General features: G+C 56.2%; 4 protein-coding genes across 4 annotated transcripts; all 4 read left to right on the top strand.

Moving 5' to 3' along the window:
* Nucleotides 1–19: 19 nt before the first annotated feature.
* On the top strand, nt 20–946 carry LSCM1_02223 (uncharacterized protein; the record flags this gene model as incomplete). Its single annotated transcript, XM_067319808.1, has 1 exon — nt 20–946. One exon carries the CDS (start codon nt 20–22, stop codon nt 944–946), a length of 927 nt encoding a protein of 308 aa, XP_067175183.1.
* Nucleotides 947–1,673: 727 nt separating this feature from the next.
* Nucleotides 1,674–4,085, top strand: LSCM1_02222 (uncharacterized protein; the record flags this gene model as incomplete). The annotated part of the gene is made up of 1 exon (XM_067319807.1): nt 1,674–4,085. One exon carries the CDS (start codon nt 1,674–1,676, stop codon nt 4,083–4,085), a length of 2,412 nt encoding a protein of 803 aa, XP_067175182.1.
* Nucleotides 4,086–9,439: 5,354 nt separating this feature from the next.
* LSCM1_02221 (uncharacterized protein) lies at nt 9,440–10,753 on the top strand (the record flags this gene model as incomplete). Its single annotated transcript, XM_067319806.1, has 1 exon — nt 9,440–10,753. The coding sequence occupies one exon, from the start codon at nt 9,440–9,442 to the stop codon at nt 10,751–10,753; it is 1,314 nt and encodes a 437-aa protein (XP_067175181.1).
* A 7,865-nt stretch (nt 10,754–18,618) lies between these two features.
* On the top strand, nt 18,619–22,338 carry LSCM1_02220 (uncharacterized protein; the record flags this gene model as incomplete). The annotated part of the gene is made up of 1 exon (XM_067319805.1): nt 18,619–22,338. One exon carries the CDS (start codon nt 18,619–18,621, stop codon nt 22,336–22,338), a length of 3,720 nt encoding a protein of 1,239 aa, XP_067175180.1.
* Between the last annotated feature and the right edge of the window lie 903 nt (nt 22,339–23,241).

Here is a 23,241-nt window from a genome sequence, read left to right as displayed (position 1 = left end):
GTCCTGCGCACAGGTGGTCATGTCCTATACGCAATCTGCTCTATTGCCTGCGAAAGCTCGCCGCAAGGGCGTTGTGTATCTGGGCAGTAACACCTTTATTGAGCTCGATGATGATCCCTCGACAATCACGCTCGAAGACCTTTGTGAGGCATTCGGAACACCATGGGAGAGCGGTATGCACGTGAAGCACCGTGCCACCGGACGCATCGTCGCCACCCTCCCTTTTGAGCCGCTTCCGTCTCTAGAGGATGTAGCAGACGTTGCCATAGCGACGGAGCGCACAGTGGCAATCGCAGGCACAGGCGATCCAACGTTTTCATTAGCCTTAGGCGACGCTGAGGGGGAGCCCGACGACGCCGAGGACAGCGAGACGGCGTACGCAGTTGTCTACGACCTGGTCACCTCGACGGCGCCTGGGGGCGATGAAAACAGCGAGCTGGCGGCGGCGGTCGCAGCGGCTGGTCTGACGGAAAGCCTCTCTGCAAACGCAGACGGCGCTCCAAGCATCGGGGAAACGATGCGTCAGCTCGTGGAGCTCGGTGCGGCAGAACTGCTCACCGCCGAGCCTGTCTCCCTGTCTAAAGCAAGGCGGGAGTACAATCCTTCCGAGGCCCCAGGCCTCCTGCGGCGTATCGTCTACCCAGCCTCTCAGTACTCGCCCTACCGCCTGGAGCGCGACCCGCTCTTTCATGGGAAGCGTCCCCTGCCCCTGCCTTCCCCTGTGAACACTGGCGTAGCCTCTGCGTCATCGCCAGCCACTTCCGCTGGTTCGCATGCGCTATTGCGGGACGACGTTGGCGAGGGAGGGCCATACACTAGCTACCTCGATAGCTACGTCCTGAGTTGTCCGATGGAGGTGAGGTGTATGCGGTCGCCTGCGATTTCGAACAAGGCGATGGTAACGCCTCTCTCCGATGACGAGCATCATCGTATTTTCGGCTCCTGAATGAATATGTGCCAACGGGGGCTCTGTTTCTCTTCCCGACGGCGTGCTCGTTAGCGTTCGAAAGCAGAAAAGGGGGGTGCGGGTGCGGCACAAGCCGCTCTTGGCTGGGAGCTTCAATACACGTACACATATATATATATATATTCATGCCGAGTAAGGCAGGGAAAGGTCCGGCCGCTTGCTTCGTTGGCGTTGATGGTTGACCGAGTCGTGGGTGCGGCACGCCGCACAGAATTGGGTGATTGGAGCTCTTTACGAATTCAAAGAAAAAGGCAGAGCGAGAGGCACGCACAAACATATGTGCACTTGCACAAGATGCAACTCGGCTGCGGCTCCTTCCTGTTGTCTGCGTGGCTCAGACGTCTCCCCCACTGCCTCCCCTCTCTTTCGAGAAGTTGCGCCGCGCAGTTCTTCCTGTTTTTTCCTCTCATTTTTTCTCGAGAGGGAAATGAATGCAGCGCTGAGCTCTGTACAGGGCTTCTTACCCGCCTCGAGTGTGTTCGCAGTGCCGTACACACGCGTTTTATGTGGTGCTATTGCATCCTCTTCTCCTGCGCCTTCATCTCGTCGGGTCTCTTCTCCTCTTCCCCGCGTTCCTGCGCGCTCTCTACCTTGGCGACATCGAAGCCAGTGGACTGTTCTCGCACCGCCACACCTCCTCTGTCGCGCTGCTTCTGCTGGAGCGTTCTCTGCAGCCCCTGTCTCCACGCGGAGGGTCATCCTTATCATGAGTGGTCATGGAGTATGGGAGGCGGCCGTGGAATCGGCAGCCGACTCGAAGAAGCGGGGCGGCGGCTTCCAAACGTTTGGCCTGGAGAAGCCGCTCCTCGATGCCATTCTGAAGCAAGGCTTCTCGGTGCCCACCCCAATCCAACGCAAGGCGATACCGCCAATGCTGCAGGGGAACGATGTTGTTGCCATGGCGCGCACTGGGTCCGGCAAGACAGCGGCATTTCTCATTCCAATGCTGCACACGCTGAAGGCGCACTCAAAAACGGTCGGCATCCGAGGGCTTGTGCTCTCTCCGACGCGTGAGCTGAGCCTGCAGATTTTACGCAACGCTTTCACGCTGAACAAGTTCCTCGATTTGCGCTTTGCGGCACTGGTAGGTGGCGATTCAATGGATCAGCAGTTCGAGCTCCTGGCGGCCAACCCGGATGTGGTGATCGCGACCCCCGGTCGCCTTCTGCACATCATGGAGGAAGCCTCACTCCACCTCACGGGCGTGCGCTGCCTCGTGTTGGATGAGGCGGACCGCCTCTTTGAGTTGGGCCTTCAGCCGCAGATCGGTGCCATCATGCAGAAGATACCGGAGTCCTGCCAGCGTGCCCTCTTCTCCGCGACGATGCCAAGCGTACTAGCTGAGTTCACGAGTGCTGGCCTTCACAACCCGGTGGTCATACGCCTCGACTCGGAGATAAAGCTCAGCGATCAGCTGAAGCAGAGCGCGTTCCTCGTTCGAAATGATGAGAAGGTCGCCGCCTTGATTGTGCTGCTCAAACGCGTGCTGCGCGTTGGGGAGGCAGTGTCGAATCACGCGCAGGCGCTTATCTTTGTGGAGTCGAAGTTTCACGTGGAGTTTCTGCAGATGATTTTCACCGCCTACGGCATCTCGGCCAGCGCAGTGCACGGACAGATGGACCAGGAGGCGCGTCGCCTGGCCGTGCGCAGCTTTTCGAAGCGCGAGACGAGCGTGATGGTGGTCACAGACGTTGCGGCGCGCGGTTTGGACTTGCCGCTGCTCGACAACGTTGTCAACTTCTCCTTTCCCTTCAGCCCAAAGTTGTTTGTGCATCGTGTTGGCCGTGTCGCACGCGCTGGCCGCTCTGGAACGGCGTACTCAATTATGACTTTCGATGACTTCCCGTACTACGTGGACCTCATGCAGTTCCTAGACCGGCCGCTGCAGTCAGCCCCGGTACCTGGCGACCTTCTCTTCACGCCAGACGACGGCTGCTATGGTCGCTTGCCGGAAGAGGATATTCAGCTCGAGCTGGACTTCCTTAAACGCCTGCACGAGAGCGATGTAGAGCTGCGCAACATGGCGCGAGTGGTGGAAAACGCGCATAAGAAGTTCAACCGAACAAAGAAGAAGCCGACTCACGAGGCGATTCAGGAGGCGCGGAAGCCAGAGTACGCCCTTGACCGCACCCCTCTCCACCCCATGCTACTGGAACGCCTCGGCAACACCCGCGTGCGCGCTGACGAGGCGCGGTTTGACCTGAAGCGCTTTAAGCCAAAGGAGCTGTTCCTTGAGATCGGCTCGAAAGAGAAGCTGTTTGAGATTCGTCAGCCGGGGACGGTGCAGTCCCTTTCACGATCTGCCACGGTCGATGGTGAGGCAAGGAAAGGCGGGTCGAGCCTTGCGGCGCCTCCGGAGAAGAGACTCTCCTTTGCCGACCGAATGCTGCAGCGCGCGCAGGAGCGCAAAAAGCGCGAGCGCGAAGGCTTCCATAGCACTTCTGCCGATAGCGACGATGCAATGATGAACCTAGTGACGCACTCTCGTCAGGCCGCACTGAGGCAGGAGGATGGCAGCGAGACTGGCGCCTACCGTGATGAGGACTTCTTCATGGACCTGGAGCGCCGCGACACGCTGGACACCGCTCACTATTCCGTCAAAGATGCGACGATGGACATGTCTGCTGAGACCGCCGAGGAAGCCGCGCAGCAGCGGCAGGTGTTTGCGTGGAGCAAGAAGAAGAAGCGTTATGTACAAATGCATCTCAACGACGCCAAGGCGCTTTTAAGAGGGGTAAAGAACGAAGCTGGCAAGGCCATCAACTACAAGAATAAGCTTCAGGCCTACTTGAAGTGGATGAAGAAGAGCAACATGCGCATTCAAGATGTCGGCGAAGAGGAGGACCTTGTGCCGCTGAAGCGCGCCAAGGCGGCAGCATTGTCGTCCCCGTCTCAAGACCGCGACGACGACAACGCCGACAGCGACGTTGTGGACATCAGCGACCCGAATCAAGGAAAGAAGCTCCGTATAGGGCGCAAGCAGAAGCGACTGCCGAAGGATGGCCACGTGCGCTCCTTCGAGGAGATGGCGACAATGCGGCGCAAGGCCGAGAAAGAGAAGGCTCGCCTCACGCGCAAGAAGCAGCGCAAAGGCGCTGGAAAGAAGAAGGGCAAGTAGGCAGCATGCAGCAATTAATCGAGACAGAGCGGGGACAGCCGGGGGGAAGGAGGGGGAAGACGGAGAGAGGTAAAGAGTAGTCGCGCTAGCACAGGACGCATTTCCTGAGCGCCTCTGCACTTGCCATGGCTAAGCTCCTTTTGCTTTTCCCTCTGCCCCCCTTCCTCCCCCTTCCCTCACACCCGCACTCACAGACTGCCTCCGCGGTAGTAGACCTGAGAACCGAATGCCGAGGGGTGATGGGACAGCTGCGGGGGGGTGACTCACGCTGTCCCTACTCCGGGGTAGGGAGAGGGAAAGTGTCATCTCGCCGCCGAAGCTGCTCCTTTCGCCTTTTCTGTAAGTCTTTTTTTGTATGTCTAAAGACGCGTAAATTCGACTGGCTGAAAGAACGAAAGAACCACAGATCAATCGGTCGAGAGTCGGTGGGCACCGCTTCGTCTCCTTCGGCACCCTTTCCCCTCCTCCCGGAAACGGTGAATGGGTACAGGGACGCGATGAACCCGTCGAAGAGGGCGCGGATGACGCAAGCAAAAAGGGTTCTGGTACCACCCATCCTTTCCCTAAGCCTTTGGTACTCGCCTTCGTGACGTTTGCTGGGTCGCCGACATGGGCGATGAAGGAGGAGAGCGCGAGCGCGCTTGCTCGCCTCAGGAACGACGCGTCCATACGCGACTTTACACGCAGGGGAGCTGGGAGCGCAGGCGCCTTGTGTTGCTGTTACCGACTCCTTGCCTAGCGCCCCACCGAGCCTCTGCCAGTCCAAATGGCTGCCATTTACGTGAACCAGCACGCCACCCCTCCCCCCGTGGAACCACATGATGCTACGGTTGTTCTTCGCCATTCTGCCGCTATGTTTGTTTTTCCTCTTTGGCACAGCGCCTGTTACATGAGCGCCTCCTGCATGAGCCCGATGGAGGCAAGAGACGATGCGCGAGGCGTAATAGCGCTGGCCGGTTCCGGCCGCGGCGGCAAAACGTGTGGGGTTTCTACAGCGGAAACCGCTTTACACCATGGCGCACATTTGTGCGAGAGGCTGTTTGTTTCATCGAACTAGAAGCCATCCAGATGCCACGCAACTCTTTACCGCTGCTGCTTCTTCGACTACCTTAAGCGAAGTGGTTGGGCAGCTGCACGGAAGCGTTGCATCGTTAGCAGATTTCCGCGGAGGAACCGGATAGAGCGTCGCAGCTAAAGGCATTGACTATAGCAGCCCAATGCGCTTTACGGACACCAACGGTTACTGCTGGGGGGGGGGCAGAGTCTACCGAGGCTGCCACTCGCTGCAACCGTCACGTCGCCCACGCAGCGAAAGCGGCAGCAATGACTGTGAAGGAGGTTCGAAACACCGAAGCCATGTCGCGCACGCGGGTATGATCGTGAAGGAAGATGCTTCCCGATGAGCATCTTGTTCATGCCGCACTGTGCGCACGAACCGGCGCTCTGCGACTGGACATCGCGGTGCTGCGGCGCATGCACTCAGCCGAAAAGGTGAAGTTTTGGAGACAGAGAAAGAGATGGTCGCACCGCCACGAGTGCCGTAGGGAGGGGAGCGCGGTACGATTGTGCTGTGCGTCACGGTTGCTGAAACCCCCTCTTTACTAGCGTGCCAGCTTCAGAGTGTGTCTTCCGCGCACCCGAAGATATGGGCCACAGCTGCCTGCGATTCATCGACCGCTGAGGGGCGCTTACTGAAGACTGGTATGCCGTCCCACTAGTTCGAGTTCTACGTGGCTCCCCATCTGCTACGATACCGCGGTGGGCAACCGATCCCGCTTCTATCACCGACAGGTGAGCCGTTCGCGGCGCCGTCGTGGCATTCTTCCGCGCGCCCGTTCCATCAAGTCGATGTATAGCGTGACGCACAAGACCGAGGGTATCAGCGGGCGATTGCGAAGTCGTCGAAGCTTTCTACCCCCCCCCACACACACACACACCACCACCACCATCACTTGCATCACCTCGCCGTGACAGCGGACAGCTCGTGCAGGCCCAGGTGACAGCGCACCTCGCAGCCGTGTGCTTGCGTGCCCTCATCTTGTTCGTGCGCGAGGAAGTCCGCTGTCACGGCGAGGTGACGTGGCTGCTCCAGGGCTGAGGTGCCTGGGCAGTCGATGCGTCTGTCGTCGGCTTTTCCCTCTCCTTTTCTTTCATTCACGTCGCTCCGACCCGAAACGTCACCCCTCTCCGTCGATGTGGCAAAGCAGCGCTCTGCTCCTATGCTGGCAGACAAAGATCCTGTCCTTCTGCACGCGCATGCGTGCCGGCGGGAGTGGCTGGCCAATTCCACCGACGTCGGCGTGCGCCGTTGCCGACTTGGTGTTAAACACTGGTGGACGTCACACGTGCACATTCATAGGTCACTCTCTGCGTTTGTGTTCCGCATAACTAGGCTACAACGGAATCAGCCTATTGTCTTGCTCACTTTCGCGCGAGTGTGTGTATTGGGGGGGTAGGTGGGTGGCTTGATATCGCCTCCGATCAGGCGCGTTTGAGGAAAAAGAGCAGGCGACTGAGACAATGTCTTACGTGGCCGCGTTGTAAACGGTTCGCGGAGGAGACTGCTACTCACAGCCTGAGAGCGGTGTGCACCTGGGAGCGCCGAAATTTCTGTGTCACATCGCAGCCTTCGTTCGGCGAAGCGGACGCCAGTGGCTTGTGCGCCTCTTCCGTTGCTGCCACCACCACCACCTCCTACGGCGCCTGCTGGGGCCGCCTTTGAGAAGAGGGAGTGTCCGTGTTGGAAGGAGGCCACGGAAAAGGCACGAGCGGCACAGAACGCACCAGTCTCCTGCCCAGAACTGTTATCCGTGGCGAGTCTCGGATGGGGGTAAAGTGAGGAGGACAACTCTTGCTTCGCCGCTGGAACTGCTGCTCGTCAGCGGCGTTTTCAAGTGAATCTGCGTAGCCGGGCGCGCGACCTTCACGAAGTGGAGCATGATTTTTTCGGTAGGTATGAGTCACTGGTAGCAGATTTTCTGAGAGGATCGCGCATGATCGACTTTCGGACGCCGGAGTAGCAAGGACGTTACGCGGTTGGGGAACAGGCCGCTATCACGTGGCAGTGCGTGCGGAGGCTAATGGCTTCGCCAGGATAGCTCTTGCGCATGCTATGCTGGCATTGCTATCGTTTATCATTCGCATACCCCCTTCAGAATCTCTTTCGAGTGCGGGTTGAGGCAACCGAAGAAAAAAGAGGAGAAGCGAGGCTGCGATTTTTGTCCCTCCGCAAACGGGCCGCATGGAAAGAGCGACTGTGATGAAGTTCGGCACGATGATTCATGTCACGAGTACAAAGGAGGCCAGTGAATAAAATCTGACGTACAGTATATCTCCTATGTTGGCCGCTCACCGCACCCGGGCGCCTTGAGTGTGGCCCAATAGATCGTGCGTATAGCCCTGTGCTCGTTGAGAGTACCTCCTGCGGTTCTAAAACGGAGAGGAGCGGCCTTTTCTTGCAAGGAGTGCACTCACACTTCTTGGCCGGCATCCAGCAGCCCAGAAGTGATGCAGAGCAGCAGAGGATGCGGGGGAACTGTTGCCGTTGGGTCTTTTTGTCTTTTTGAGTCACTCAACGAGTTTTCTGCTCTCTTTTTCAGGAATGGCACCTTCGTCTCCTGCGTCCTTGACGTCCACATGATGCTGCCATCGTCTGGCCTCCTCTCCTCCTGCACTCTGGATCTCTGAATCATCGCCGACTACCACCATCAATGGCTCGCATTCCGCTTTCCGTTGCTCTGCGACAATATCGGTGGGAAATGTCGCTGGCGGCATGTGTACGCCCCTTCTCCCCTCCACACACACATACTTTCTCCATCGGCAGATTGTTCAGGCATCCCACGCACTAAAGAACGGAGAGGCGGTGTGGAAGTAAATCTTATTGTCCCTCCGTCTCCTCCCCGTCGCTTCATCATCGACGCGCCATCCAGTACAACCCTCTTCCATTCCACGTTACCACATAACCTCCGTTGCCCAACGACAGCAACGTTGTAGGCTTACTCGCCTCGCGAAGCGCTTACCATCTTCCTCTCTCCCTTTTCGTTTCGTTTTACCTGTGTGTCCCTCACTTTTTGTGTCCTTGGATTCGTGTGTGCTTTTAAGTGTGCCCGGGGTGCTTCCATTTCCTTCCCCTCTGCCCCATCATCACTCACAACCCTTATACCTCCGCGTAGTCCTCTTTTCGTCGTCGCCTTCCCTAATCTTCCGAGGGGAGCGTGCCGTTTTGTGTGTGTGTGTGTATGTTGGTGCGTCAGGCTCGTTTGCAAAGAAGTGCTTCACGCACGGCACATCAAGCGACGTCTCCCGTGACGTGGGCAAGGAGCGCAACTCTCGATTGCACCGGTCTTTACAAGAGCGGTCTAATACTGCTGAAGGCCGGGGAGGACCGCGGACTTCCTTTCGTTTAGTATCCCCGCATACGTTTTGTGTGCCCCCACTTCTCCAACGGCGCTACCCTGCCATTCGTGCGATCTTCACCGACTCTAGGTTTCCTATCTGACTCTCGCTTGCTCCCCCTCTTCCCCCACCCACCCCCCTTACCCTTTCGTCTTCCCAGTGCGTGCCGGTCTCTGCGCGTGCTCCGTGGCTCTACAGCTGCCTATCTGGCTTGGCGGGTGACATCCTGTTGGGGACAGTTTGCCGATTGAGTCACCTGTCTCTCTCTCTCTCGCCTCCTTCCCCTACCCTCCTCTCGGATCACTCTTCTTCCGCTTTCCCGGGGTCGATACCAGCGGTTGAAGCGCAGATCTCAAATTTTCTGCGTTTTGGCGGCCTGCAAAAAAAGGGGGGAGGCACACCGGCAAGTGGGGACGTCTACGAAAAAACGAGCACCTTTTCATTCTTGTTCGGCCCTCCCCCTTCTGATCGACATCGATAGATACACGCACGCACGTGCCTATCATCTTTTATCACGACCGCCACTACGGGTCGCAGATATCGACAAAAAAGAATCAAAAAGGGGAAAATAAAGAAAAAAATTCCCGTTTATTCTTTTACGTTTTGATTGTGTCTTGTGTGTGCTTTTCGTGTGTCTGTCTGCGTGTGCGTGTGTGTGTGCGCCCTTCTGCCGCTCTTTTTTCCCTTTTGTCTTTTCTTGTTTCACTGTAACAGTCGAGCCCTCTTTAGTATTGTTTCTTTTTTTTTGCCTTCTTCGGACTTGTGGTTCCGCTGAAAGCGTCAAGTCCTCTTCTCCAGGTAAACGTGCGGTTGAGTATTCTAAATTGAACTTCTTCATCGGTCGTGCGCATCTGCGTGGACCAGGCGTAGGAGTAGCGGCAGCGAATTTTGGCCGTGGACGCTGGCACCAGGTACCTATTTCTTCTCTCGCGTGCCCCTTTCTTTCTCTTTCACGCTCCATGCTATCCAGCGGAGTCGCGACGACCGGCGGTGGGTCGCTCCTGTGCAGCGGCACCACCGCGCATGCCAGCTCTATCCCCTTGGAAACGCCGCCGCGTCGCCTGCATGCCTCTCTTTCCGCCGATATCGAGCTCACAGTGCTCACTGCGGGCGCCTCTCTGGCGCCCGAAGACTTGTGCACGCGAAACGCTGGCGGCAGGGTGCTGAACTGCACACCCTCGGACGGCGCTTCGCGGTGCAAGTCAAACGGCTCTATCGCCGCCGCTGCTGCCTTGTCGGCTGATGTCTCGCCGCGGCAGCGCCGCGGCGGCACTAGCTTCGCCTCGAGCATTATCGCGGACAGTGATTCGCCGTGCGGCTCACCTCGCATTCGCCATGCGCGACCGTTTTCAAGCTTCAACTCGTTTCCTAAGCCGACGCTCTGTGGTAGCTCACGCAGCAGCGTGGCACCGTCATGTAAGTTGGCTGACGGCGCGCTGGCGAACCGCAGCCCGAGTGGACTGCATGGCGTGTCACCGTGTTTCTCGATGACTACAAGCGAGGCAGAGGAGGACCCCGCTCTGCCTGGTGCAGAATCGGTCTTCATCACTGTCCCTGCGGAGTGCGGTGTGCCGCTTCGCTGCATCGCCTTGGCCGCGAACGACGCGCGGCCGCCGAGCTCGCCGTCCTTTACATACTTCCCCGGCTGTGGTAGTGGTGGTGGCGCTCTCCACGAAAGTGCCTCGTTGACCAGCAATAAGGCGAGCGCAGTCGGCGCTCGGCCATCTTTACGTTTCAACAGCGTTCAGTGCATCCGTGAGGGATGGGCAGCCAACGCGAGTAGCAGCAGCTCGACGGAGTCCAAGGTGTTCGAACCTTTACGATTTGATGCCTCAGACCACCTCTTTTCGCCGCTGCAGCGAACGCCCGCGCTGGACAACTCCCAGCACGCCAGCTGGGTCCCTGCTCTGGAGCCGCGTGCACTCGATGGCGTGGCTGCATCTGCGCATCACCACGATCGCCCTCTTGCATGTCCTTTGTCCTACGAGTATCAGGAAAAGCTCTCCGAGATCGTGAAGCGGCAGCAGCTGCTGCACGCCTGCCTGGTGTCGATAGTACGAGAGAGGAATGAAGAACCGGGCGCGCACCAAAGCCAAAGGCCTGCTTTAGCCAAGGTGCCGAAGCTGCGGCACCTCCGCGTTAGTCGGCTGCTGTCCATTATGTGGCTGCTCTGCACAGTCTTCCTCCGCTTACCGCTGCACATCATGTCGCGAGTGCTGGCCATGTCTGCGGGAGAACTCCGGAAAGTTTTGCTGCAGCCGCGGCTCTCATGAACCAAATTTAGCTAAGGCGCACGACTGACTTAGACAAGAGCAAAAAAAAGGCAGTCGAAACAAAAGCCACACCAACAAGCAGTTCTGCCTGTGTTGAGAAGAGCGCTTTTACTGTTTGTGCAAGCAAGTCTGAGTGTGGTGGTGCCGCAGTGATGATTTTTTTTTGAGGAACGGTGCGTGTGCGTCCCCTTACGAATGTTTGGTCCCTCTCTTTTCCTCTTTCTGCTTTTTTTTAAGAGGCGAGCGACTGAGGTGTTTCTTTTTTTATTGTGTGTGTGTGTGCGCGTCGCTGACCATTGACGACGTCGTGTCTTCTCTAAAAGAGAAGGGAGGCTGTGCAGACCATCCACTATACCTCTTCACGCTTCTCTGTGGACGGGTTAGTCCTTTGTTTTAATTATAGTGCTCTCCCTCTTCACACACGCACACCTTCAGCCCAGCAGGGTTGGCGCAAAAGAGGCGTGGAGATCGGAAACGATGTCGCGGAAGGGATGGAAAGGAAGACAGACAGTGGGCGTGCACGGAGAAGACCGGACGCAGAAGTAAGGACACCTTGGAGCTGTGCCTGTGTATCGGATAGTTTGTCGACCTTGTCGTTCGCACATGTACGCTTCCTTTTATTATCCCATGCAGTGTCGCTTCCGCCCTTCTTCGTTGACAGCCTCACTGTCATCTCGCCGACGCGCTCCTCTCGCGTCTCCTCCGCACTCCCTCTCCACCTCGCATCATCACCCCCTCCCTCCCTCCCTCAGTGACTCCTTTTTTTTGCTTTGTCTTCGCTTCAGCTCTTTTTTTGCTCGTTTTTTTTTCTGTTCCGCCATTTGCAAGTCGCCTCGTTTTTCTTTAAACGTTAATTGGCTGTGTGCATGTCTGCAGAAATGTTTTTTTGTGTGTGTGTATCTTTTTACGTCCGCTCTCTCTCTCTATCGCGGACGCCTCTTGTGCCCTCACACATTTCGTCTTCCCTTCTTTGTAGCGTTTTTTTTATCCCTCTCCCTCTATGTGTGTGTGTGTGTTCTGTGATCCGTCTGTTTATGTTTAATTGTTGCGTTCCTTACGTCATCGGATCTTTTTTTTTTGCGGTTGTGTTCGACTGTTTCGCTTCTCCGCTTTGTACTTTTTCAGTTGTCGTTGTGGGGAACTTTTTCTTGGCTCCGTCCTCTTTCCGCACCTGTGGAGAGGTACTAACCCTGAGGCGTGGATCTGCCTCACTCGTGATCCGCATAGCTTTTTCTTTTTTTCTGTTCCGCCCTGAGCTCTTTTCGGTCTCTCTCGCTCTCCAGTGCTTGCCTTAATCTTTCCAGGCAGCAGGTGTCCACCAAAAAAAAAATGAAACGGAGGGACGTTCTTGTGGTGCGATTCTGTAGAGACGTGTTCCTCATTCCTCTTATTTTACACGCAAAGACGCGAGTAACTGGCGTCCCTTTTTTTATTTTAGCGTTCTTTTTTTGGTAATCTTCTACACACACACAGGACAAAAACTGTGTGAAGTCGTGCGTGTACGCACGATTTCAACGTTCTCTTTTCCGTCGGTGCTGCGCTTTCACGAGGGTGAATGCTAGTCGTCTGTACGTGTCTCTGCCTGTTTCTTTTTGGCCTCTTCTTGCACTCCTTCGACGTATCTCAAAGCGCCAGCCAGTTTATCTCGCTCTGTGGAGCTTCATCAATGCAAAGCGAACGGCGCCCGAAAGAAAGATGCAAGCGAGGGGAGGGCGAGAAAGAGAAATCGTTTTTGGAGAGGGTGGTGTGTGGTCTGGCGGAGCCCTCATGGGCGGTTTAGGCGCAGGGCGTGGACAAACAATATTGGATGTAAATGGCCTTATCGTACCTCCATCATACCATGCGGAGTACTCCCTTAACCGGCGTCCTCTTCTCATTGTCTGCTCGCTTTAATACGAATCCCACCTGCCCGCTCCAGTGCCCTCTTTTCCCTTCCCCCTCGTTCCCGCTCTGTCATGGGCGCTTGCTCATTTCACGCTATGCTATTCTTTGTGTGCGTGTTTGTTGTTCGTGCATATGTGTCTGTGTTACTCATCATCTTTCTTCTGTGTGCTGATTTCATTTACCCCCTCCCTCCGCCTCCCTCCACCTTTCCACGCACACGCGCCTTTATCTTTGTGTCGCTTTCTGTTTGCTCGATCGTTTGCCTATTCCCCTTCTTTCCCCGTCCGCCGCCTCAAGCGATCTTATCTTTGTCTGTTTCACCCGCACTATTTGCCCCCCTCTCCTCCCTCTCCTCTCCCGCTCTTTATATGGCGTTTTTCTGTGTGTTTCGTTTCTGTGCCATCTTTCTCTCTTTTTTTCTTCACATCCTCGTCTCCTGTAGATGGTGTTCGCGTCATTTACTCGACCGCACTCGTGTTTTTTGTGTGCACCTGTGAGGGCACCGGGGCCCTTGTCCTTCCGTCCTTGTGGTGTGTCCGCTCTTTTTTAGTGCTTTTATCCAGGTCCATCTGTGGAGAACGATAGGGGCTCTCTTCCCTCTTCCTCCTTCCCCCTTTTCTTTGTCACCGCATATGTAGACGGATCGGCTCATCTCCTCACGTGTGTTCACTGTGTCGCCTTTCACTTCTCCCTCTCCCTCTCACTTTCGCAAGCAGAATGGATCCCATCGGCCCGCTCTCGATGCGCGTGCGTTTCCCCATCTGTTATCGCACTCCACCTCCTCTCCCTTTTCGCTTCTTTAGCGTTCTCTAACCCCTTCTCTACCCGGACAGCGCCCTCTCACCTGCTGCGACTGCCACTTGTATGCTTTTCACGCTTTCGTATGCTGAGGCGTCTGCACCACTACAACGGCCACCCCTCCTCCCCCATCGCGACAGATGGAAGAGGTACGACGGCAAGCCGACCTGCCCGGTCATCTTTTATCTTCTTTTCTTTTTTCTTTGGATGTTTTTTCCGGCCCTCACCGTATCTCTCTCTCTTTCTCTCCTGAGCCCCTTATCGGGATGGTCGCAAAACAATGGGAGGCAACACAAATGGTCCAGACGACGAACCCCAACGCGAGTCACCGGCCATAGGCACTCATCATCACCATTATGACACAAACAAAAATCAGGTACAGTACATGCTCGCTCGAATAGGCACTTGTAAAGGAATCAGCGCCGCAAAGGTCGAATGACTGTGTGAACCTCTTCCTCCCCCCTTCACACACACACGCGCACACGCTGTACGCTGCATGAAAAGACCTCTGTGCCTCTTTCTCTCTTCGGCTCTCTCGCTGTCGAGCGCGCGCGGGTGTTCGTGCTTTTTTTCTGTGTATGTGCGGAAGCTCTGCTTACCTTCTGTTTTCGTCTTTTCGCACTAGGGCGACCTCCTTCCATCGCACCCTCCCCTCTCTCTGGAGTGATCTTAGCCACCGCGGGAGTTGGTAGTCGTTCTTTTTTTCTTGTCTGTTTTTTCTGTCGGAAAGAGGGGAGGAATCGACTACTACGGTTCGTCTAGCAGAGCAAAGGAAGTGTATTCGAGCAATACTTCACACACACACACACATACACATGAGGGAGCCACGCTCCCCCTCTATGCCGCCCGTGTGCGTTAATGAGAGGCGAAGGCGAGGTGAGCGGGGCGATTCGTTACACGCCTCTCATCCCCATCTTCCCGTCGCACGTAGCTCATCTTCTTTGTAGGTGATCCCTCGACGTGGATGGCGTCTGATCCAGTCAGCAGCATCGAGAAACATTCGTGGGCAGTCGCGGGACTTCCCTGTGTATTATCATGTGGCTGCTGTGCACTCTCACACTCCCAATGGCGCACCTTGAGCAGAATGTCTGTGCCACGACCAACTGATGGCTGAGTTCGCGTTTGCGGATGTGATTGTGTCCTTCTACGAAGGGAAATCTTCCACTTGGTGCCACGCGTAATGAGCATGTGACCCCTTTCACTTACCGCTTTTTTCTCTCTCTATATATATATTCTGTGCACGGGTTGATCTGCAACGGTGAGTAAGCGGCGTTGTGCAGTGCGTGAGCGAGCCCTATTTCCTCGAGCGCTTCCTCGGCCCCGGCGCCCCGGCTTTCCAATATGCAAAGAAGAAAAAAAAGGCGAAAATAAGATGAAAGTGTTTTTTTTGAATTTTCGTTTGCGCACATACGCATGCGCACTAATTGTATGGGTATCCTGAATAACATCACCGCCATCATCCTTAAAACGATTGCTGCATCCACGTCTATACCACGAGGGATACCGCTTGCACGTGTGCGATGAGGCCACCGTTTGTTTCTTTCTATCTCCGTGTTTTTGGTGCCCTCTCTCCCTGCCGCCCGCCCACCCACTGTTTTTGGCGAAGTAGCGGTTATAGCTAACGTATCCCCAGGCAATGCCCAGGAGCTGTCATGTGCCCTGGACGTTGCGTATGTGTTTCCTTTTTCTGCTTTTGTGTGTCTGTTTGTATGGGTGAGTGTGCGTTGGTGTCTGCTGTACTTCTCTTCCTCCCCCTCATTCATTCGTTCGCGGTGTTTAGATGTAAGGACTCCTTTCATGGGCGTTGCCATTTGCTTGGATTCCTCTCCATGTCTTCATGACCCTTTTTTTTTCCTCTCCGAGAAGCGGTGTGCCTGTCTATACGTGTGCGGGCCTCCGCCCTCCTCCTCCAACCTGCGCCTTCTCGCTCAGCTCAAGTTGTGTTCCACACTTTGCAGCCTGTTACACTCGCGGGGATAAGGAAGTCGCTTCAGCGGTGCACTCTTTCACAGAGTCGACCACCGGAGGTATCCTCTGATCTGGCACCCCGTGACAGAGACGTTTTGTGGAGCGGAGAAACCAAAGGAGGCGAAAAGGGCAGTTAGTGAGGCACATGAAGCGTAAAGGGGAGTGAGAAGAGAAGTGAGAAGTCCTTCGAGCAGGGGCGAAGTCTTACCTCATCACGTTGCGCTACGCGGGATGTGACCCTTTCTCGCGGACAGAGCGCCCTTCCGCGCCGCGCTTCCTCAGTCCCAACTATGTGCGTCTCCTTTTTTCTTGAGTCGCCTAGTACAGATTTTATCTGGAGTGTACGCACGCACACCCATACAAGGTCCGCATACCCGCCCAACATGAGCGAAACCTCTTGTAGCTCGACGAGAATCGAGCGCACCGTGGCTGTTTTCTTTCCATGGTTGTCTCTTACTTTTTTGTGTTCTTGTCTCCCTCTCTATATCGTGCGCATCGAGCTCTTTGCGTGTCATCTTCTGTGTTTCGTAGTGTACGTGTGTACTCGCATGTGCGCATGTGCGAACGCGGTGCGTTTTGTCGAAGCGTGCCTGCGCTTTCACTGAGCTGTCTGCCCTATGGTGGCGTTTTTTCTTTCCATTGTGGACTCTGCCGCTAACTTCCTCACAGCGCTCAGGACATTTAATAGCATAGAAACACACGCGCACACTTACAAACGTACGCGTACTGCCAGGGGAGGGTGGAGCCTTCGCTTTAGAATTCGCTTGCGCGTCGAAAACCGTGGGCGGGCATCTAGTGAAAAAATAGCAGACGCTACGCCCCCCCTCTCTCTCAGGGTTTTATCTCCATTGGGCGGAAAAAACATCGTTCTTAGCGAGAAGGTATTCTGTGCCTCCTTGCAAGAGGTAACGGGTGTTTCTTTCTGTAGTCGTCGTGTCTACTGCTCTTTTCTCGACGTCGCTCTGCAACCTGATCGACTTTTCTTCACTTCCGCAAACTGCTCAAGGGGCGTGACGGCTAGCGCGCGGTCTGAGACAATTCGCTTCTCCCCCTCCCCTCTCCCTTGCTCCTCTCCCGCATCTTGGCATTTCCTCGATTGTGTGCTTGTGCGCGTGTGCTAGTGCTTCGTTGAAGGGTGCATGCCCATAGGCGCTTGTGTGTTCGTTCTCTGGTTATGAATAGTGCTGGAGGAGTGTCTTTTTCGTACGGCGGCTCACACACACACACAAACATCGGTCCTACTCGCGCGTCATCGCTTTTTGTTTTACCTATTCACTGAACGCCACTCTGAAGCAAGGCGTTTCTCTATCTTTTTTTTATGAATTCTCTCTCGCTTGCCCGGACCTTTGTTTGAGTGTGTGCTGGTGTGCGTGTTTTTTTTGCCGGTCATCTTGAGATGTGCTGGCGCGTGCATCATCTGTATTGTTTCTTACACCGCTTCTCGTGACCATCTGCCTATCTGTGTGTGCGTCTCTGTGTGCGTGTGTGTGCGTATGCTAATCTTCTTTCTCCTTTGCCAGCGCTAGTATCTCCGCGCACCTCTCCTTGGGTGTGTGTCCTGTTGCGTGAACGTGTATGGAAAAGCCATCGCGTTGCTGTCTCATGTTTTTCCTCTAGTATTCTCTCTCTTCTCTCCTCTCCCAGCCCTTTTCTCCGATCGAGTGCATCTCACCACAACCGCCACCCAGCCCTTCACCTCCTTCGCTATTTTCGTTCACCTGTTGGCTGTTGATTCCATTATATGCCCCCACCAACACCTTTTTTTTTGTGTGTGTGTTAGTGCTCCACCCTACAGTGTCGGTGTTCTCCCCCTTTTCGTTACGCGTGTCAGTGCGTGTCTGTGTCTTTATGAATTATTCATACGTCGTTCACCTCTGCCCTTCTTTCCCCTCACTGACTTCCTCTTCACATATTTTTCAATTCCCCACCCCCCCCCCCCTCTCCCTCTGTCTTTCTCTCTCCCTCTTTCATCTCGCGCCTCTGTTGGCGCAGTAGTGTGGTTAGTAAAACGACCGCCTCTTTGTTCCCGGACCTTTTTTCCTGTCTTGACGGGGAGATCGTCCAGCGTACAGTCAGACGTGCTTCTTCTTCTGTTCTTCGTTTTTTTTCCTTCGAAAGGGCGCTACTATCATTTTTTCTCTTTCCACGACGTGTTTGCCAGCGTTCTCTTCACCTCGTCCACCCCCCCTCTCCCCCGTGGCGCTCTGGTGGTGCACACCACACCACGGTCGTCGGTTGTTCTATAACAAAAAACGTCGGCATCGACAGCTAAAATGAAGACTTCTTTTTCAGTGACGTGCTCACATAAAGCGAATGCGGCATGGGCATCCTTTTAACAAATATGGGGGCCGCACAAGCAGTGAGCATCGAACGAAAGAGGCAACGTCACGCGGCGGTGTATAGAATGACTGACGAAGCAAAGCAACCCCCCTCCGTCTTACTCTCTCGTGGTGAAGCGGCGCTCTTCTCTGTTTACCTTTTCTTTTTGTATTTTACTGTTTTTTTTTTCGCCTGTTCTTTTTTTTTGATGGTCTGCGCTGCCCTTCTCTCCAGCATCGAGCAAGTCGTCAGTGGCATAGAAAAAACACGTCGTTGACAGAGCGAGCACAGAGGAACCAGAGGGAGGGTAGAACAGGCAAGCGACGGAACGGTGCGCGCCAATCGCGCACGTTTGTCTCTCCCCTTGAGAGCCCGCATCCCTTCCGGACGCCACCACGACAGTTGTTCTGGGAAGCGACTATGAATGTGGCTGATGGCCGCTTTGTGTTTGCTGGAGATGTGACGCTCATTTTGTAGCTGTGCTCTAGCCAGGCGTACACGCCAAGGATAGAGGGGCAACTGTGATGGCCTTTCCCTTACATTCAGTGCAGATCAACGCCATCGTTTTCTTGGTGGATCACCTCGTCGCGAGTAGCGCCTTCCAACCCACGCAGCAATGGTAGAGATGGTGAGATCTCGCCAAAGCATCGCGGGGTCTCTTCGTCTCCTCAGCATTCCATGCGGGGGCGGCGTAACAACGGTTGCACCTCTACCATGACTTTCTGTTTGTCCCCCTCTTGCCAACATACCGTTGCACGTACACACACCAATGGCGTGGGGGTCTAACCCCCTCCCCCCGCCTCCTTTTTTTCTGGAGCATGCCCTCTTACAGGTGTGCATAACGAAACTCATTGCATAAGGGCGCGGAACCTTGACTTAGCGGGTTGCGAACGGCCATGAAAGGAGTAAGCCGACGCGGGCTGCGCGGCAGCGATGACACCGTGGGTCGCTCTCGAGGCACTTCTGCGCTCCAGCGCAGCCACAACCGTAGCAGGCTCCCAAGGTGCACTGCCACCTCGCCATCATCTGCGGCTCGTGCTACTATCGTGCCTCCGACGGCGCGCCAGCTGCAACACGCGCCGCTGGCGGCGTTCGCGCAGTGGAATGAAGCGGCCATGGAGGCTCTCCGTAGTGACGATGGGGACTCGAGCCGGCGCATTTTATCAGTCCTGCTACCGGTTTTAGAGGCACGCCTGCACGCCATGGAGTGTAAGCCATCGGCCCATACCTCTGCGGCCGCAGTCGACTCGTGGCGTCTTGTACACGCGCTGACGCTCAACAATTACGGATGTCAGCTGCGCCGAGACGGCCGAACCGACGAGGCACTACGGCAGCTCTTGCGCGCCAAGCAGGTCGAGACACCTGTGTTTGGCAAGCCATCCTGCTCGACGATGCTGAACCTCTCTGCTGTGTTGCTCAGCACAGGTGCAGTAGAGGAGGCACTAAGCATCTCTAAGGAGTGTGTGATGGCGGCTCAAGACCACGAACCGATTCTGTTTATCACCGCACTGCATAATCTGGCTGTGGCACTGGGTCAGCAAACGAGCGAGCGCGAACGCAAAGCGGCGCTGCCCACCATGCTGCAGGCCCTGCGTGAAGCACAGAGCGTTCTGGGCGAGCAGCACCCAACCACCCTTATGCTCAAGGAAAAGTGTGGCCTCACGTACACCTGGATCTCGCAAAGCAGCGGCGCCGACGGTGGAAAAAGAGCCCACGCCTCCGTTTCTGCGATGCGCAGCACTTCTGGCAGCGCTGCAGCGAAGTCAATCTTGCCAGCGCAGCTGGCGGCGTTGGAAAAGGCTAGGGCGGCTCTGCACACCCTCGACTTTGGGGAGCCTGCTCATCCCCCGTCTATCATGCATGCTGTCGCAGACTTCGACGCGTCAGAATCGGCACAAAGCGGCTCGGCTAAGGGAACAGAAGAGGTCTGCGCTGTTTCTGTCTCAGCAACACCGCTGAACGAAAGTACACGCAGTGAGCACAGTGAGGCGGATGCAGCCCAAGAGGAGGAGCATCTGAACTGCTCGCGGCCGCAAAGATCAGAGAGCTCCCACTCGGCGGTCAGCGCCAATGGCGTGGGCGTCGCGCCTGTGCCGATGACGCCGGGAGAGACTGCCTCGTCTCCGGCAATCTCGACTCCCAGCCGGCAGAGCAGTGGCGGGGCGAACATTGATCGCCTCTGCCTCGACTCTGCCAACCTCAGTGTCACGCAGTGTAGCGTTGGCAGTACTCCCATCGAAGCGGTGATGCAGGAGCCGTTTCAGGCTGCTGCGCTGGTGGTGAGTGGGAGTGTTCCCCATGTTGTAGGGCCCGTTGGCCCGATAGGGAGCCTGTACAAGTGGCATACCGCAAAGGGCGGAAGCGGCCCCTCTTTTTTGCGCTTCAGTGTGCCGCCACCGCCGTCGGTAGCCAAGAAAGCATCCCCACCTTTGCGAAAAATCGGCCCTCCAGCGGTAAGCGCTAGGCTACGGAGCGCGTCGAATGCGTCAGTGGAGCGTCGTCGCAGGACGCTGTTGCAGGCGACCGTGCCGCAGAGCGGCTCAGAGGCGAGTGACGGCAGTAGCCTGGAGGACACTAACACCAGTACGCGTATCGCCACGATACCGACCGGCGGCGCTCGTAAAGCGATCGATCAAGGAGAAAAATCAGGAGCAGCCGCTGGGACCCCCGCACTCGTGCCGTTCGCAGTGCAGCGAAGCCTCTTTGGTAGCACAGGCCCCCTTCACTCAGGACGGATGGTGCACCTTGAAGCCGAGCGGCAGGAGGAGAGGGCCTTCCGTGCGCGAATGGAGGCTGAAAAGAAAGCTGCGGAGGCCGAAGAGGCGTTTCATCGCGCCATCGAAGACCTTCACTGCCGCACTCGGAACCGGGCAGCCGTGACCATACAGCATGTGTGGCAGCAGTGGTGGGGCTCCAAAGGTCGTTCGCGTCGACTTGTGCAGCAGCAGCGCCTCGAAGAGCTACAGCGTCGACGCCGTGAGCGGTTGTTGCTCGGTGCGGTGGCAGGTAAGAAGTTAAACTGTGGCAAAGCCACCGTCCCGCCACCCTCATCCCAGCAGCACGGCCACGCCGGCGGCTACGTTGTACCTGCAGTTGTACTTCGGTGCGTGAAGAAGTGGCTTCTCACGACGATATGCGTCCGATATCTGGCGAAAAGCCACTGCCGACCTGTCGTCACTCGCCTCCACGAGGAGGATGTCCGTCGCTGCAGCTGCCGCATTCAAGCGTTGTGGCGCGGTGTCGCTGTTCGCCGACGTCAAACGCAAGAGCAGCTGCAGCGTCTCTCCATTGAGGACGCCCATGCAGGTGTATTATCAGCTGCTCATCGACTACGCGCGGAAGCTGAACTTCGCGACTACTCTGCGCTGGTCTTGCAGATGGCATACAGGAGCCACTGCGCGCGCCAAAGGCGGCGTCGGTTGTATCTTGACCAGCACAATGGGCCAGCAACAGCAATTCAGCGATGGCTGCGAGCCACGCTGGCCGACCAGCGCAGACGCGGCGTGGACACGCGCACGGTGCGCAAGCGTAACGCGGCGGCGCTGACAATACAGCGGTTGTGGCGCGGTTACCTGGGTCGTGTTACATTCCGCATGCGCGAGCTGCGTCTACGTATGGACCGTGTCAGCTCGGGCTCGCACGCGTTGGTAGCCCGCGTCGTTGCTGAAGGACCCCTTACCGCTATTGAATGCTGCAAAGGCAAGGGGGCTCGTTACATATCGGCACAAGCGATCACAGCGCTGGCGCCTGATGCTGTAAAGGGAACAGAGAAGCCACTGCCTGCAGCGCAAGCAGATTCATCTACTGTCGACAAGGCAGCCCTCGTGCTGAAGCGCGAGAGTGCATCGACCGAGGCGTATGAGGCCGGCTGTTTGCAGCGCAGCAGCGAGGTTCAACAACTGCGGGATGAGGAGCGCGATCGTTACCACATTGGTCTTTATGTCGAGGCAGTCGCGACCAAGGAACGTCAGGCTTGGGAAGAGTCGTTGCGGTTACGGCCAACTGAAGTGCTGCGTAGACGCATCGCGATGGACGTGCAAATCGGCGAAGAGCAACGCGCTTTCACGGAGCGTCGTGCTGCATTGGCGATTCAGCGCGCGTATAGGCACTGGCGAAGAATGCGGCACGACCCGGGCCGAGACACTACTATGCTATTTTACGCACGAGGTCGGTACCAGCAGCGCGAACTTGCCTTCCTGGCGGAGCGGAAGCGGTGGCGCCTGGAAGTCGAACGGGGGACGGCGATTTATAGTGACTCGGCTGCCACGATGCGAGAAGAGCGCGCAAAGGCGGCGGAAGAACTAGATCTGATAGAGAACGGCGATGCCACGACTAGTAGGACTCGCAGTCCGAAAGAAATCACCGGAGTAACCCGCCAAGCAGCGATGCTTTTTCCATTGGGTGTCGAGCGTCGGGCTCGCGATCAGCGGCGTCGGGAGCAAGAGGCGCTCCAGCGCAGGGATGAGATTTTAGTGGCCCTCACGTACCCTCATGACATGGCGCACGTAAGAGAAGGCCCTAAGGAATGCGCGGTACGCATCGGCACCACATACGAGCACCCCTACTATATTCCGTACGTGAACGAGGAGCATCGCCGCACTCTTGGAATTGACTAGCGCGGGCCGACATGAAAGTAGAACGCTCATCTTTTCCTTGAAGACGCACCCAGGAGGGATGCTGCAGCCATGCAAGTCTTCATTTCCTCTGCTCTCTCCTCTTGAAACTGCTTTCCATACACCCGCACTGCCACTGATGTTCCCGTTGTAAGCACACGTTTCTTTCGTCTTCGGCGCGTTCGAGGAAAGTAAAAGAAAAGGCGTTTCTGAGAAAAAACCCGGGCGTTTTTGTATTGAGGGTTGCTTCTCGGAATCCTTTTTCGAATCTTCACGGCTGGCGCGCGCCTTCCTTCCCTGTGCCCTGCGGCTGGCGAACAACCCTGACGCAGATTTCGTGTTGTTGGAATTCGTTTCGTGTGTTTGTGCCCATCTGTATCCTTCCATGTTCGGTAGATTAATTTCGTATTCTGTTATCTGTCACGTTTTTTTTCGTCGTTACGTGCACACATGTACATTAGCTGATGTTGCCAACGAACCCCTCCAGCCTCCTCCTCGTTTTCTCCCTACAGTGAGACCATGTATGTATTCCTTGTGCGCCGATATGGTTTTGGTCGGCGCACCACCGGCCCCCCTGTTCCTCCGCTTCTCATGCCCTTACACCTCCTTCTCCTGCCCGTTTCCGTTGCCATGGTGAGGTGAGGTGGCGTGTGTACATCAGATCCGCCCATCTTGTGTATTCTTCGGCGGGCATTCATGGGTGCGCGCCGCTAATTCTGTGCGGCATACTTCTCGAAGAAAACCGAGGCACATCGCACACCCACGGGCAGACCCCCCTGCCGCGAGCGCAATGCGCCTTTTTTCTCCCAGCCGCTTCTCCGTGGCATCAGCTGATGCCACTGGGGAGAGCCGTGCAGGTGATGGAAATGGGTGCGTTGCGGCTTTAGCCTTCATGCCGCTACTCAT

Source organism: Leishmania martiniquensis, chromosome 34 (genome assembly GCF_017916325.1).
Source record: "Leishmania martiniquensis isolate LSCM1 chromosome 34, whole genome shotgun sequence".
NCBI lineage: Eukaryota > Euglenozoa > Kinetoplastea > Trypanosomatida > Trypanosomatidae > Leishmania > Leishmania martiniquensis.
This window is presented reverse-complemented; position numbering and strand designations above follow the sequence as displayed.